A 15,926-nucleotide genomic window follows, 5' to 3' on the forward strand; every position below is an offset into this window, starting at 1 on the left:
ATAGCGGAATTTGTTGCTATTAGATCAAGCCATCTTTTTTTTCTGAACAGATCTAGTGACCTAAAATATCTAGAATTCAAAATCTTTAAGAGTACTAAAACCAGGTGCATTGTACATACTAGCGGAATGTTTTCGATCCACAAATAATTTATCACGAATGTTAGTTCAATCTGGAAAAACACTAAGATCGAGCAGAGGACACAGGCAATCCAGCATCTACTAGCTGTAGCCAGAAGCTGCCAAATCTGATCAGAGACCCGCTTATCAAATGGAGTCATCGAGAAATTACAATTTGATAATCTGCAACAGCTACCTAACACAGTCGAGTAGATCTAAGCTGCAGATATTAACACTTCTAATTAAAATGGCTATTAGCTTGTACACGAAAGAACGACTAATCAGATAGACAGATATAAATAAAACTCTGAACGGAACATTGGAAAATTCATACCAATTACTGGGAAACTGAAACATTCTTGTGAAATTAATGTGTTCACCTTTAGACAAAAGAAAATTCATGTGTTTCTAATGGAGCCTAATTTGGGGCATCAATTGGTTCCGAATTATCCAATATCTAGATCTAGAGGGAGTAACGAATATAGGAGGAAAATACATAAAATGGTGTGAATTCTCCCCCGATGGTATTTGTAGTTCTTTATTTTTTTTTTACCAAAATACTGTCAGGGCTTTGCCTGATAGTTATATTATACTAAAGAAAATATTTACATAATATTTACAAAGGTAAAAACAAGATCCCTAAATCAAATGAGTTGTAACCAATCAAGAATTTGCTGTTTTAAGAGAACATCATTCTTTACATAATATTTGTAGTTGAAACTTGAAAGTTGAAACCAAGTGAAAATTATGTATTTGAATATGTATGGGGTTTCAACATTCAAAATAGGATGCTTTACATAATATTTCTAAACAATTTAGATCAATCTTAATAATTTTAACGTGAATTCATATTTTGATCATGTGAAGTAAATATAGAAGCACCTCGCAAATAAAATATATATAGAAGCAGTTGCTTGGTTGCTTGTAGTTGCATGATGGATGGTTAACTGTAGTTGTATGAGCTTACCAAATTACACAGATATTGGATTTGAATTCATGTTTGTTACAACATTGCATTTGTGTTAATAACTTGATAATGGAGTAGTAAATATTGAAATGCCATCATATATACTTGTTCGGAAATATAAGATAAATTGGTAAGACCTCTATCCAATTCAAATTCGATCGGTTGGCAATTTACACTTCATAACAAGTGCCTATCCAAAATACAATAGTTTTTGAGAAAATAAAGAGATGATTATCGGAAATTCAATTTTGAGATGTTTTACAACAACAACTATCTCGAAATCAGTATAGACTGAATTAAGTATTATCTTTTATAATTCAATGGATCTTATTTATTTATACTAAGTGGATTCTTTTTTCTTACTGAAAATTGAGATCACCCTACTGGTGATAATACTTAGTAGTAGGTAAAAGGTACTAGTCAATTATTTTTGGCGACAAACATTGCCCCGATGATCTGATGTACTCAAAACGATATCCATAACAGCTTGAACTATAGATCTCAAATGCTGTACACACACCTACTACTTAAAAAAAAAAAACACTCAACTGACACGTCCCTCCATACTCATCTCATCAAGCATCCATTGTAAACAACTCTGAAAACCATGAGCAACGGAGCAGCTCAACCAGCCAAAAAAAAAAAACCTAAAGAGAGTACAGACACAAGTACAGCCAAAATTCTCAAATTCATTTCATCCTCCAATCCCCATCAGTTGCTGGCTAGTTGCAGCTTGCTTCAGCCTATCAGGCTTTGCAACAGGTCAACCCTCTCAAGCTCAAGCTAGCATACTGTCACTGTCATCCTAGCTGAAGCAACCATGCACTAATCAACCTGGCCATAATCCTATTATAATCTTAGTTAAGCCCTAATTAACTTAAGCTTAATCCTGATGCCCCCTATAATATACAAACCACTGGAGCAATGAGAGTTGCATAGCTTTTGTGTCACTCTCTTTAGGCTTAGCCATTCCATTCCATGTACAGCAAACACCATTAGCCCGGTCCCAACTCCCAAGTGTTTTCGGTTAGCAACCTACCATGCTTGTCCTCTTGCTCCTCCTCGCCGCCGCCGTCTCCTCGCCGGCGCCGGCGGCCGGAGACGGCGGGGGCGCCTTGCCGGTGCTCAACCCGATCTCCTCCTTCTGTAACACGACGGCGGCCAGGCGGACGTACCTGCCGAACAGCACGTTCGAGGCCAACCTCAACGGCCTCTTCGCCGTGCTGTCCAGGAACGCCTCGGCGTCGGGCTACGCGGCGGGGGCGTTCGGCGCGGCGCCGGACACGGCGTACGGCCTCTTGCTCTGCCGCGGCGACTTCACCGGGAACGACTGCTCCGCCGCGCGGCTGGCGTCGTCGTTCCAGCAGGCGGCGAGCAGCTGCTTGTACAGCAAGGACGTCGCCGTCTACTACGACCAGTACCAGCTCCGGTACTCGGACCAGGACTTCCTCGCCGGCGCCGCCAACGAGCCGGAGACGGCCGCGTTCAACATGAACAACGTCTCCGACGCGGGCGACGTCGCGGCGTTCGACGCGCTGGTGGCGGAGCTGGTGAACGCGGTGGCCGACAGGGCGAGCAACGCGACCAGGAGGTACGCCGCGGGGAAGGCCGGGTTCGCGCCGGAGGCGATGACCGTGTACGCCATCGCGCAGTGCACGCCGGACCTGTCGCCGCCGCAGTGCCGGGGCTGCCTCGCCGGCATCATCGACCAGATGCCCAAGTGGTTCAGCGCCCGCGTCGGCGGCAGGATCCTCGGCGTGCGCTGCGACTTCAGGTACGAGAAGGATCCCTTCTTCAAGATCCCCAACGACATGGTGGTGCTTAGCCCGCTCCCGGATCCGTCCTCACAAGGTTAGTCCTAAATTAAATCCTCTCACAAAATTTGAAATTTGATGCATTCAGTTTAAATTTAGAGATGAATTCATTCCCCCAGTTCATCGATCCTATCAGTGGGTTTCTAGTAGTCTTGTTTTTTTTTTTAACCCCCAATTCAATTTTCAAGGCCTCATTGCCTAGTATCAATTGCTTGCCCCTTTGATTGTAAATAGCATTTGCATTTTCTGAAATGAGATGGAGTTATTTGATTTCACAAACTATATATATGCTTCTCTCCTCTGTAAATTAATTGATGGTTTAGTAGTGTTGAGTTCTCACGTGAGTAGCTAGTATGTTTTCCTTTAAATTATAAGTAGTATGTAGTGTGTTGATTTGATATATATGCTTGATTAGTTTTTGTTGAATGGGAACATCGTTGAAATTTATGCAAGCTAAACTATATCCATATGACTTTAAGGCATTAATTATCTAAGCAACGGATCTATACAGACAGTGATTACATTTTGCAAAGTGTATTATTTTCCTTACTAGGGAGGAACATTTGGTAGTTTGACATTGTGTATATACTCGTGTTGAACGGGAAGATGTTGTGATGATTATATGGAACGGCATTTTTCTTTTCTATGATGCATAACGGTTCGTTAATTTTACTATAATCTTGATCATATGATTAAGGGAATTAGGTTCCAACTTAATTAAATAATTTGGTGCATCAATATCGTTGTTCATCTAGGTATACTACACAATAGCTAATCAACAACTTGTATGCTAAATGGTCAAATTTGTAAGCCAAGGATGAAAAAAAAATGCTACTTCAACAATTTTTCTTAAGTTTGCAGAGTCTAGGACATACATGGACAAAATATATACTGTCAGAAATGTCAACAAATTTTCCATACCCAACTTGATAAATCAATCAGTATAATAAATAACACAACCTTCTATTGAGTTCAACAAAATTCACACACTTGGGGGGAAAAAAATACTTTGTGTCAATGCACAATGCTTGCATCATTTGTTATGCGTGCTTATCTTAAAGTAGGACCCGCTTGACTTTCCTGTCCATAAAAAGAATTCCCCAATCCACATCGGCCTATAGAAACGAATTGTTTGCTGGCCACGAGTATTAGTTCCGGCTGCAAATATATTCTACGACCCGGAGCCGTGGCAGCTGATCGATCAAAGTCTTGCCTTTCAAGATCTGAGAAAAAGAAAAGGGTTCTAAAATGATGTCAAATGGATGATCGAATCGACCATCAAATTTCCTCAATCCAAACACCTTTTGTGTTTATTAGTTTATTAAACTCTTGGAGAATACCCATTGCCCAATCCAGAGTCCAGACACTTGGGTAGGGCCATTTTTTTTTCTGATATTTTAATATCTCCGTCTTGCTCATTGTTTTACCCTCTCGGTGTGCTCCTGTCCCCTTCTCCACAAGAAAAATATTCCATCTTGTAGAGCTTTCCCATGTGAAGAGGAATCGATCGAGCGTACGGGGTCCAGGAAATGCAGGGAAAAATTGCTTTTTAATTTATTTTTATGGAACAGGAGATCTGGGCGTCTCGATCACATGATTGATGTAGTTTGTTTTTGACTAGATGGGGCGCCGTGAGCAGCGGTGTCCATTTTTCTTCCCAAACGTGTGTTCTGTTCCATCTCAAGAACATGAACGTGCATGCCCCCTGCTGGATTGTTCAGAAATCCGCCACGAGATGGGCTGCTAGCTACTCCTTCCGTTTCACAATATAAATCATTCTAACATTTCTCATATTCATATGAACGTGAAAAATATTAAAATGACGTTACATTGTGAAACGGATGAAGTAGCCAGCAACGAGATTTGTATAGTTCGTTTGGGCAGCTGGGCGTAGTGAGACGGTCATAGGGAGAGTTCAGCTCACACTAATCTTCCTGTGGCCGACACAGCTATGGGCGTCCGTGTCGGATGCATGGTTAACTATGAATATAGTAGTATTGGTTTTGTTAACCTTTTTTTAGCTTTGTTCTTTTCACACGATCGATCTCTTGCCCCTCGTAGGCAGCTACTAGTAGTGATGTTCCAGCGACACACGAAAGCGAATCCACGTGCGTCACGCGATGCTACTGCCAAGTACGGAGCACTGCAAACAAGCTGGTCTTGCAGTAGAATATCTCCGCCGATTTGTTGAATTCGATTCCCCTTTCTCCCTGCACTTTCCACGGTCGGTCGCTGACACCGCCCTCCCTGCATTTGCACAGCGCACAGCCATGGTCCTCCCCCATGCCTCCAGATACCAGATGCATCTGCCTAGTGCGCGTGCACGTTTGTACTATCCGACAGGAGAGAATTTGTTCCTCTGTACGTATAGTGCGGCAGTTGCAGTAGTAGTTCGTTTGCTGCTTTGCTTAATTTGCTGTGAAGTTGCTTGCCATGATATTCGTTTCCATGGAATGTCACGTCGCGTCGTCGCCGCCGTCCGACGACGGCGACCTCCCGTCGGATATTTAGCCGGCGGAAAGAGAGAGACCCACGCGCGGTGTTTGACGAACCCCTTTCCCTTCTCTCGGTCGTCGTCGCCTTCGTCGTCCACTACCGTCCAGCCAACCACGGTTTCGCCTTTTGCCATTTGGGACTACGGGAGCAGTCCCTACCGCCCAAAACCGATGGTGATGCTCATCATCAGCAGCATCATCCGTGCTACGAACCTGCGTCGCATGCGCCTACGTAGTTGTCATCTCATCGTTGTCGAAATCGAGAATAATGTCACGTCACACGTTCATCGATCGTTTTCCACCTTTTGCGACTAGTCGGGATTTCCAGTTAGACAGAACCGAATCAAACTCTGGTGATGAAAACCTTGTAGTGGTACAGGAAAAAACGCATGCATGATCTTTTCTGTCGAAAATTCGTAGCATTGGAAAGTTGGGACATGGATCTGACAGTGGCAGTTTCTGCAACGTTTGCACGCAGGGAGCAGCAGCAGCAGCAGCAGCGGTGGCCTGTGGATCGTGGCGATCGTCGTCCCCGTCGCCGTGCTCCTCCTCGGCTTCTTGGGATGTTTCCTGTGGATCAGGAGGCGAAGAAGGAGAGGTGCGCACGGACCATCGCTGACACCTGTTCGCGCTCATGCTTCACTGCCGGTTAACTGTAGGTTTCACTAACTGTCAGCTGAATCAGTGATCAACATGGCAGGGACGGTGAGCGTGCCGACCATGTCCATGGAGATGGAGCAGGTGCTCAAGCTGTGGCGGATCGAGGAGAGCGGCTCCGAGTTCTCGCTCTACGACTTCGACCAGATCGCCGACGCCACCGACAACTTCTCCGACGCCTGCAAGCTCGGCCAGGGCGGCTTCGGCCCTGTCTACAAGGTAAGCACAGCTCCTCCATTCATGCTTGCATTCTGATGCAGAGTTGCAGACACACTGATCGACTCTTCAGTGTCATCTGCAAAATGCTGCACTAACTGATATGTTTCTTCAGTATTCACTATTCAGTTAATCTGATTTGAATTTTGTTTTACTTATATGTTTCAGGGTCAATTGCCTGATGGGCTTGAGATAGCGATCAAGAGGCTCTCATCCTGTTCAGTGCAGGGGCTGATGGAATTCAAGACAGAGATCCAGCTGATAGCCAAGCTGCAGCACACCAACCTGGTCAGGCTGCTGGGCTGCTGCGTCCAGGCTGACGAGAAGATGCTCATCTACGAGTACATGCACAACAAGAGCCTGGATTGCTTCATCTTTGGTACATCACTCACATATCCATCTCGATCAAAAGCTTTCAACATCTCTGTCCATTTTCCAAAATCTTTGTGAAAACCTGCTGAATGTTGCTGATGCTTTTGTCTTGCCTGGCATTTTGATATGCAGACACTGAAAAGGGGGCGATGCTGAACTGGGACAAACGCTTCCGTATAATCGATGGCATTGCCCAGGGGCTTCTTTACCTGCACAAGCATTCTCGATTGCGAGTTATACATAGGGATCTGAAAGCAAGCAACATACTCCTCGACCGGGAGATGAACCCCAAAATCTCGGATTTTGGCATGGCAAGGATATTCTGCTCGAATGTGACCGAAGCCAACACGACCAGGGTTGTGGGCACACAGTAAGTACTAATCACTGATGATGGTTAAGTTACAGCACATGTGTTTTTGTTGTGTAAGAAAAGAAGAAAATTCAGTCTTAGTCTGATGCAATGGTGATGTTATGACTTATGACTGAATTCTGATATACTTTCTTTTTCAGTGGGTACATCGCTCCGGAGTATGCTTCCGAGGGCCTCTTCTCGATCAAATCAGACGTGTTCAGCTTCGGTGTCCTGCTTCTCGAGATCATAAGCGGGAAGAGGACGGCCGGATTCTACCAGTACGGCAAATTCTTCAACCTCACAGGCTACGTAAGCACAAATAATCCCTGACAACCAAAATTCACAAATTCTCCAGGAGTGCAGGGTGTGTGCTGATCAGTGATCACTGAATATTTCTGAACTTCTTTTCAGGCGTACCAGCTATGGCAAGAGGGGCAATGGCACGAGCTGGTGGACCAGGCGCTGGGGGAGGACTTCCCGGCGATGGAGGTGATGAAGTGCGTGCAGGTGGCGCTGCTGTGCGTCCAGGACAGCGCCGACGACCGGCCGAACATGTCCGACGTGATCGCCATGCTCGGCAGCGAGGGGCTGACGATGCCGGAGCCGAGGCAGCCGGCGTACTTCAACGTCAGGATCTCCAGCCTGGCCGTGTCGTCCAGCTCCTTCGGCGAGTCGTACTGCATGAGCAACGTCACGTTGATAGAGGAGGAGGGCAGATAGCATTTGCAGTGCAGGCACGTTTATAAATCATGTAGATTCAGATTGTAGTAAGTAATTAATCACGATTGGTGAAGTTCTAGCTTGGCAATTGTATATGATTTGTTGTGATCAGACAGATACCAAAAGGAACAGGATGACATAGTCGATGGCAATGCAACCAACATGTTATTCTTCTTTTTGTTGGTACGTCTCATCTCTGCGGTCAGGGTTTGCCATGAAGGATCTTGGTACCCTCCATCATTTCCTCGGCGTCACTGTTGTTTGTCAGCCCTTGGGACTTCTCCTTCACCAGCGGCAGTACAGTATAGAGATCCTTGAGCGTGCTGGCATGGCAGATTGCAAACCTTGCAGCACTCCGGTTGATGCCTCTGCCAAACTGCCAAACTGTCAGCAACAGCAAGAGATCTTGTCTCAGATCCAACGGATTTTCGCAGCCTTGCCGGAGCACTTTAGTATTTCACTTTCATTTGCCCTGATATATCATATGCTGTTCAGCAAGTATGCCTCCACATGCATAACCCTCGCGAGCCCCATCTTACTGCGCTCAAGAGGATACTGCACTATGTCCGCGGGACTCTCGACTTCGGCATACACATCCAGCGAGCTCCCTGTACTGACCTGGTTGTATACTCTGACGCTGATTGGGCAGGCTGTCCTGACACTAGGAAATCCACCTTTGGATATGCTGTTTTCCTCGGTGATAGCCTGGTGTCTTGGTCTTCAAAGTGGCAGAACACTGTCTCTCGTTCCAGTGCAGAGGCTGAATACAGGTCTGTTGCAAATGCTGTTGCCGAAGCAAGCTGGATACGTCAACTCCTAGAGCTTCACACGCTGCTTCTCAAAGCTACCCCGGTGTATTGTGACAATGTCAGCGTTGTTTATCTCTCCTTTAACCCGGTGCAGCATCAGCGCACCAAACATGTGGAGATTGATCTACACTTTGTACGGGAGAAGGTTGATGTCAGTGCTATTCGTGTTCTACACGTTCCTACACCATGCCAGTACGCTGACATCTTCACCAAGGGTCTGCCTACACCGGTCTTCACCGAATTTCGCTCCAGTCTCACCATCCGTCCTCCATACGACGTTGCGACTGCGCACGGGGGGGGGGGGGGGGGTTAGCGTGTAATATGTCATACATATCCTCTCACGATGCTCCTCCCTATTCTCCTTAGTCTGTTTCTATAAGTCGGTTGAGTGAATAGAGGAGGGTGCAATATGTAATTGCTCCGTGATCAATCCAATCTATCGCGTTGAGTCATATCTTCCCACAGTTTGGAGTATTTTTTTAAAAGGTTTTGCTATTGCACTTATGGCATATTTTTTTTTGAACGATTTGCACGAGACGGTGTGAAGTTCTATTGATAGAGCAGGAAAAAATTACAAGATTACAACCCTGGAGGGTCGTAACCAGGAAAAAAGGGAAAAAAAATACCACCCACCACACACCGACGGCGCCAACACACGCCACACCCACCGGCAGCTCCTCCTCACACCAGGGTCGCCTCCTCCATTCGCCGGCCGCGCCTCTCGCACCAAACTGGCCTCCTCCACTGGACGCGCCTCTCGCGCCAATCCGGCCTCCATCTCCGCCGCCCGCGCCTCTCGCGTCGAGCCGGCCTCCGCTGCCATCAGTTGCACCTCTCTGCGCCAAGCCGGTCTCCGACCCCTCCTCCATACGCTACCGCGCCGGCGAGATGCAGCCGTCTGTCATACCCTCGGCTAGCCATCCGAGACCACCATGCCACCTCCCACACCACCACCGCAACCGCTGCTGCCGACGACCACCTTGCCGCCGGCCAGCCGCAGCCCCATCGCCGTCGTCCAGCCGCTATCGCGACCGTCGCCATGAGCTCCGCGCCACTGCCTCCGCCGCGAGTACCCATTGCCACAGCAGCCGCCAGCCACCACTGCCATCGACCAGCCACCGTGCTATCGTCGCCGACAAGCCGCCGCTGCCACCATCGCCATAAACTTCGCGCCGTTGCCACCGTCATCGTCGCCCCGTGCTCCTGCGCCGTTGCCACCGACATCGTCGCCGCGAGCTTTTTCCGCACCGGATCCGCCCTCGGGGGGGGGGGGGGGAGGGGGTGATCCGCCTCCGGCGCGATGGAGACCTGTCCGCCGTCGCCATCCTCGTCGGCCTCCGGGCAACGGCCTCCCTACCATCACCCATGCCCAACCGCCGCCTGCCGACGCTCAGCTTCCACACCCGCGCCCGGCCGCGCCGCTCGCACCCTCGCCCGGCTGCGCCGCCCGCGCCACCATCGCCGCCAGCGCCACTTCCCCGCCGCCAGCACGCCCGCTTCCCCGCCGCCCGCAGCCGTCGCTAGGCGTCAGCCCGCTAGATCCGGCCAAAACGGTGTGGATCTGGGCGTTGGTTTCTGTCGCGCCCGGAAAAATACCTTTTCCAGAACGCTAGTGTATTAATCCCCGTCCCAGGAAAAGCCGGGGTACACCACACAAACATGATACAAAAGACACATCTTTATTATATCGATAATATTTACATTATTACAAAGGCACTTAAGGCCTGACAAACAAAAATAAACAGCAGCGGACTAGCGGGCCTACGGCTCCATCTTCACAGGCGCTCAACTGGGATATAAACCAGAACTCCACCTAGGACTTCTTCTCCAAAGCTTCTCTTACTGAAGGGGGGAAAGATTGATCAAGAATGAGTACAACCATCGTACTCAGCAAGCTACACCGGGAGATGCATGATTAATGCAAGGGAGTACAAGGGGTAATAATATAAGGGTTAAGTTTTGCAGTAAACAGCATTTGAAAGTCACTTAGTTGCCCAAAGCTATTTTATAAAGGCGATCCTAGAGCTACACAGTATTATTAATCAAGGCCGTGAACCCGCACGAACCTGCCTTAACCCAAGGCCTATGATGATTCAGACCGAACTGGCAACCCGACCTGGGTCCCAGCTCGTCCCAAGCCAACCCAGGCCAACCATTCCACATTTTAGTTTTTAAGCATGTTTTAAGAAGTAAACCACTAACTTGGGTACATTGCTAGGCTTGCCCATATCTGAGGGCGCGGCTATTCGAATAGATTTACTCTGATAAGAGGTGTACATCTTTACCCACAAGACACATCTTTACTCCGCATTCCATGGTCTTGGAACCCGTCGTAAACATGTGACATAACCCTTCACCCATCCTAGCCGTGAACAAAAGTACCGACCCAACCCTGCCTACGGCCGGTATCTCGGACAGGCAGGCCAGGATTGAGCCCCTAGCAACAGGATCTAGACCGGGTGCGGCGCACACATAGGGGTGAGACCACCCACGTACTAGTCCAGTGCCATGGCATCTCGACTAACGGGCACCGACCCGTGTAGCCTTCATTTGCCTAGACATCTCGATTACTGAGCCGTAGCTCGTGTAGCCTTCATTTGCCTCAGAGATCCATCGTCGCAACGACTTCATCCACCTCTATCCGTGTCCTTTTGTTCAGGACTAGACTGAGCACCGAGTTAAGCCTTACCCATTAGACATGTGGTTAGTACGGTAGTGCTTTGCAACAGAGGCCCGAAGACCGGTCCTTATGATAGCCGAGGTGCTCTTAGCAAAACCATGCACCTCGAGCCCAGCCTAAAACCATTTTGGAAGTTTTGAATAGAGGGGGGAGGTGTGTGTTCAATTCCATCACAAGCCAACCATTTCACAATGTCCAAATGATATGAGAACTCCCAAAGTCTAAAGTTATAAAACCAGCTAATGTTGTCTAATTAATCAGCGAAGCATCTACCTCATACTAGTGGAACCATGAATACACTACCCACTAGTTGGGGTTTTGTTTTCCTAGGGGAAGCAAGGTGATAATAAACAATAGCAATGATAAGGCTATAACAAGGATTAATAGGTATTGCTAAATAAAACAGTGACAACGCGGGAATTTAAATAAAGCAGTAATGCAATAATTTAAATCAAAATAATTTTATAAAATGGGATTCAATATGCTCAAGGATAATGTGACTTGCCTTGCTCAGAGAGAACGGCCTTCCGAACCTTTGGCGAAGACCGCAAAGCACGCTTCGGAAACCTCCGGAACGACAGAAGCTACGCGAAGCACACAAGCAAAGCTACAAGCCTATAAAGAAGCAATAACAATACATAAAAAGAAAGCACATGGTTCTTTAGGTTATAACAAACATTAGGAGACTTTAACGGGTCGATTCAGAGTTCGTATGACCAAGGCATGGTCATCCGAAGTTTAATGCTGTTATATGGAGATTTATGGATTATTATGATTAGGCTTTGCAACTATAAAATATGTGCAAGCGCTAGCCTAGAAAAGACAGGAAGGCTGTGCTGTTGATATGCGGACTCCACATGTCAACCTAAGGGACCACGGTGGACCGGGTACACAGAAACGGTCCACGGGTCGACGGAAGCGGACCCCGTGTGTCAACCGAGGTGAGTGGCCGACAAACGGACTCCACTTGACACCACGTGGGCTGCACACGTGGAAACCACGCGGCTACCGAGCGGGCACACAAACACGGTCACCACACGCACACACGAACGACTACCGACACCGTTACACGGGTACCGGGGTCGACAACCGCACAACGGGAACGGGCGACACCGAAAGGACGAGGACGGGGGCAGCGAGAGGACGGATCCTTACCACCACGCGACGAGGGGCGTGGGAACGACGACGACGAACGGGCACGGCGGAGACGGCTCGGGGACGACGGAGGCGAACGGCGAGGGAACGACTTCGGCGGCGATCCTTGGACGAAGGCGAGATGCGGCCGGCACAAGGCTTGACGACGCGGAGCCGAGGACGAAGACGACAACGGGGCTGCTGCAACCTTGACGAAACGCGGGCGGCGAACGCGATCGGCTCGACGAAGGGAGGGCCGACGACGAGCGCAACCGGGAACGACAAGAGGACGACGACGAAGACCGGCGGGGTGGCGACGATGAACGCCGGCGGGGTTCGGGTGGAGGGGAGGCGAGGCCGAGGACGACCTTGCCGCTGCGATGCTGAAGGAGGAGACGGCGACGTCGGCCGGCGCACGGGCACGGCGGAAGGGGCTGCCGGAGGAGACGTCGATGAGGAGGAAGGAGAGGCCGGCGCGGCGGCGGCGTTCTGGCAAAACCGAGGGCAGGCCGGGGTGAAGGGCGACGTCACCGTGCCGAGCGAGGAGACGGCAGCGTAGGCTGGCTCACCGGCGAGGAACAGTAGCCGCCCGGAGGAGGGGAGGTACTGGACGCCGACGAGGAGACCACTCCGGCGAGCTTCGGGCGAGGAGGAGGTGAGGCCGGAGATGAGGATGGCGTCGCGGAGCCGAGGGAAGTGGTGGCGACGTCGGCCGGTGCAAAGGCGAGGCGGCACAAGTGGCTGGAGGCGGCCGGCGCCGGGGAAAGAGGAGGAGGAGGTGGGGAAAGGTGGTGCGGCCACGGGGGGACGCGGGAGGAGGCTAAAACGAGAGAACGGAGGAAGGGGATCCCATTTTATAGCGGATGGGAGCTAGCCGAGCATGGGAGAGGGTGGAACGCGCCGAGAATGGCGGCCGGCGACCATGGAAGGTGGCCAGGGATGGCACGGCCGTTCCGGGCGATTGAGGGCGCCATTCAAGGGGGAAATTTGGGGGAATTGAAGAGGAAGGAAAGGGGATTAATTCCCCCTAATAAATTTTGGAATTAGACATTTGAATCAAGCGGATTTGAGGGAGGAAATGGCTAGAGTTCACGGGAGAGAGAGAGGAGGAGGCCGTGCGGCTGGAGGAGGACGACGACCGGGAGTGGGACCCACGCGGTCGCACGATCAGCGCGCGTGCGCACGCGGCTAGGGCAGGAGGGCGCTGCGGCTTGGGCCGAGAGGCAGCCCAGGCGGGAGGAGGCGGGAGAAGGTGGGCCGGAGGAGAAGAGGAAGGAAGGGAATGGGCCAAAAAGGGCCCAAGCTGAGGAGGAGGATTTATTTTAGGTTTTTCTTTTTAATAAATTCTGATAATTGTTTTTATTGCTTAATAATTATTCCGGTGCTCTGAAAATTCAAGTAAAATTTGAGGGCTCATTTTAGACCAAGGAGAATTTAACAAAAATTCTCCGGGCCACATTCGAATTTTTCTTGTACGTATTTTAGTGTTTGCCAATTTATTTTCGAATTTTAATTAATTCTATTATTCCTTTTAGAGAATGATTTTTATTTTGAGATGAATTTATCAGGACGTGACAGTTTCCGCCGCCGCTGGCCTTCTCCGCCACCACCTCTCATCGCCAGACGCCGCCGCCACCACTCCGCGCCGCCGCCAACTGCCACCCCACTGGATCCGACCGGACGGGCGCGGATCCGGACGTTTGCCGCTGTCGCCGCTTGGCCAGCTCCTCGGGCCGTTCGAGCGCGCGCTGGGCGAAACCCCGCCGCCGCCGTCCTTGCAAGCCGCGCGGCTTTGCCGGCGCCCACTCACGCAGCGGCGAGGTAGAGAAGGAGGAGTGGAGGAATAAGTCCCGCGGCGGCGCTCGCCTCTTGTGTCACCCGTGGGAAGAGCGACGCGAGAGCTCCCCTGCTAGCAACGCAAAAATTGTGGCAGATTTTTGAGCTCCTATTTTTTGATTTTTCGTCTGTAGGATTTTGCATCAAGATACGTGCTAATATAGACCCAACTTACAGTTACATTTAGTCACATAGCAGTTACACTCAGTTACTTACACTCAGTTGCAATCATCTTGCACTACCAAAATTAGATTTTACAACTGACTTTGTCTCTAGATTTACGATTTTGACATGTTTGTCTCTTATATTATTATTATTTCATTTTAAACGGGCTATATCCATTGGTTCAAAATTTTGCAAAAATTTAAAAGTTGAAACTTCAAATCTTTCGAAAAGATCAGTAGCTAGTCCATTTTCTTTCCCTTATTCTTGCTGTAACTTCACTTCAATCTGCTGTCGTTTTTATGTGCGGGCTCGACAGCAGTTTATAATTGGAATAAGTTCATCGGAGGTCCCTCAACTTAGCAGTGAGATCTTTTGAGCTCCCTTAACCAAAATATCAGAAATGTATACTCCTAAACTCACTCAAACTGTGCACTCAAGGTCCTATGGCAGTATATATGGGTAGTTTCGCTGACGTGGCATCCTAGTCAGCAAAAAAATTAAAAAATTATGTGGGGCCCACATGTCAGCTGCACATTCTCACCTCCACCGCCGACTCTTCCTCCTCTCCCGCCACCCCCACAACACCGCCGGCCATCTCTCTCCCCTCTGCCGCCGCCTCCTCCCCATCTCCACCTCTCTTCGCTCCCCGTCCCCGTCGCCTCGAGCCAGCGGTAGATGTGTGAGAGGTGGCGGCGGCAAGAGACGACGGCGGCAGCGGCGCGCGGCCGGAGGCCGGCGGAGTGGCGGCGTCGGCGGGTGAGCGGCCGAACACAAGGGCGGTGGAGTGGCGGCGTTGGCGGGCGAGCGGCAGAACACAAGGGCTTGGGGCGTGGGGGGCGCGGCGGCTGGTTGGCTATGGCGGGCACCGTGTCAAGCGCTGTGCCGCGCGCGAGACTTCTACGTGTGGAGCATCACTGGCTGCGCCAGCCACTGCCTTCGGCTACGCCTACCCGACGTTCGTCGCCACGATGCCGACCATGCCGACGAACAGCAGTTTCGCCTCCTCCCGCTACTCCGGCGCCGGCGCCAGCGGCGACATCATGCGCGAGCTCGTCAGCGCCGCGTCGCAGAGGCTAGCGGCGGAGCGGGCCGCGGCCGCAGAGTTGGCGACCGTGCCACGTAGCCAGAGCGTGGCCATGGCGAGGATCGACAAGGACCAGCCGTGCGAGTTCGCCGGAGTTGGGTTGGTATTCCCCAGGAGCTGTGCCGTGGGCTCCGGCCTTGTTGGTGGAGGAGGGGGAGGGTGGCTGCCGTGGCATGAACAGCCGCCGCCGTCGCCGCTCGCACGACCGAATGATGGCGGGCTGTGGAGCCATAGTCCGCCTCCGCTCGAGCGCCTCGTCGCTGCCGTCCCCACGCCCTCGGGAGCGGCGATGGCTAAGGGGATGGGCGCCGCCAGCACGCGGATCCTGCCGCCCCCGTCCTTGGGAGCAGCGGAGGTGGAGACGAAGGCGGCTGCCTCTTTCCCCCTCTGACGCCGGCACCCCATCTCCTGTCGGTCTCATCTCCCCCTCTCCGACCGGCACCAGTTGCTACCGCCACAGCCGCCGCCATCTCTCACCATATGTGGATTTGAAGAGAAGAGAGAAAAA

At 50.5% G+C, this 15,926-nt stretch overlaps 1 protein-coding gene and 1 pseudogene across 2 annotated transcripts; both read left to right on the forward strand.

Moving 5' to 3' along the window:
- The first annotated feature begins 2,035 nt into the window (after nucleotides 1-2,035).
- On the forward strand, nucleotides 2,036-7,889 carry LOC127779760 (cysteine-rich receptor-like protein kinase 6). Of its 2 annotated transcripts, none has more exons than XM_052306659.1 (7): nucleotides 2,036-2,935; nucleotides 5,872-5,991; nucleotides 6,079-6,269; nucleotides 6,435-6,645; nucleotides 6,771-7,008; nucleotides 7,149-7,299; nucleotides 7,402-7,889. In XM_052306659.1, exons 1-7 carry the CDS (start codon nucleotides 2,125-2,127, stop codon nucleotides 7,708-7,710), a joined length of 2,031 nt encoding a protein of 676 aa, XP_052162619.1. In that variant the 5' UTR covers nucleotides 2,036-2,124; the 3' UTR covers nucleotides 7,711-7,889. The 2 variants fall into 2 exon arrangements, with proteins under 2 accessions (XP_052162619.1, XP_052162620.1); XM_052306660.1 differs by having other exon boundaries at nucleotides 6,094-6,269.
- A 4,586-nt stretch (nucleotides 7,890-12,475) lies between these two features.
- LOC127780278 (uncharacterized) lies at nucleotides 12,476-15,595 on the forward strand (annotated as a pseudogene).
- The last annotated feature ends 331 nt before the right edge of the window (nucleotides 15,596-15,926 follow it).

The sequence above is a fragment of the Oryza glaberrima genome, chromosome 7 (genome assembly GCF_000147395.1).
Source record: "Oryza glaberrima chromosome 7, OglaRS2, whole genome shotgun sequence".
In the NCBI taxonomy this organism is placed as follows: Eukaryota; Viridiplantae; Streptophyta; class Magnoliopsida; order Poales; family Poaceae; genus Oryza; species Oryza glaberrima.

Coding starts and splice junctions, on each gene's coding strand:
- LOC127779760 (XM_052306659.1), top strand. CDS start 2,125: ATGCTTGTCCTCTTGCTCCTCCTCGCCGCCGCCGTCTCCTCGCCGGCG. Junction 2,936..5,871: donor CCCGGATCCGTCCTCACAAG/GTTAGTCCTAAA, acceptor GTTTGCACGCAG/GGAGCAGCAGCAGCAGCAGC. Junction 7,009..7,148: donor ACCAGGGTTGTGGGCACACA/GTAAGTACTAAT, acceptor TTTCTTTTTCAG/TGGGTACATCGCTCCGGAGT.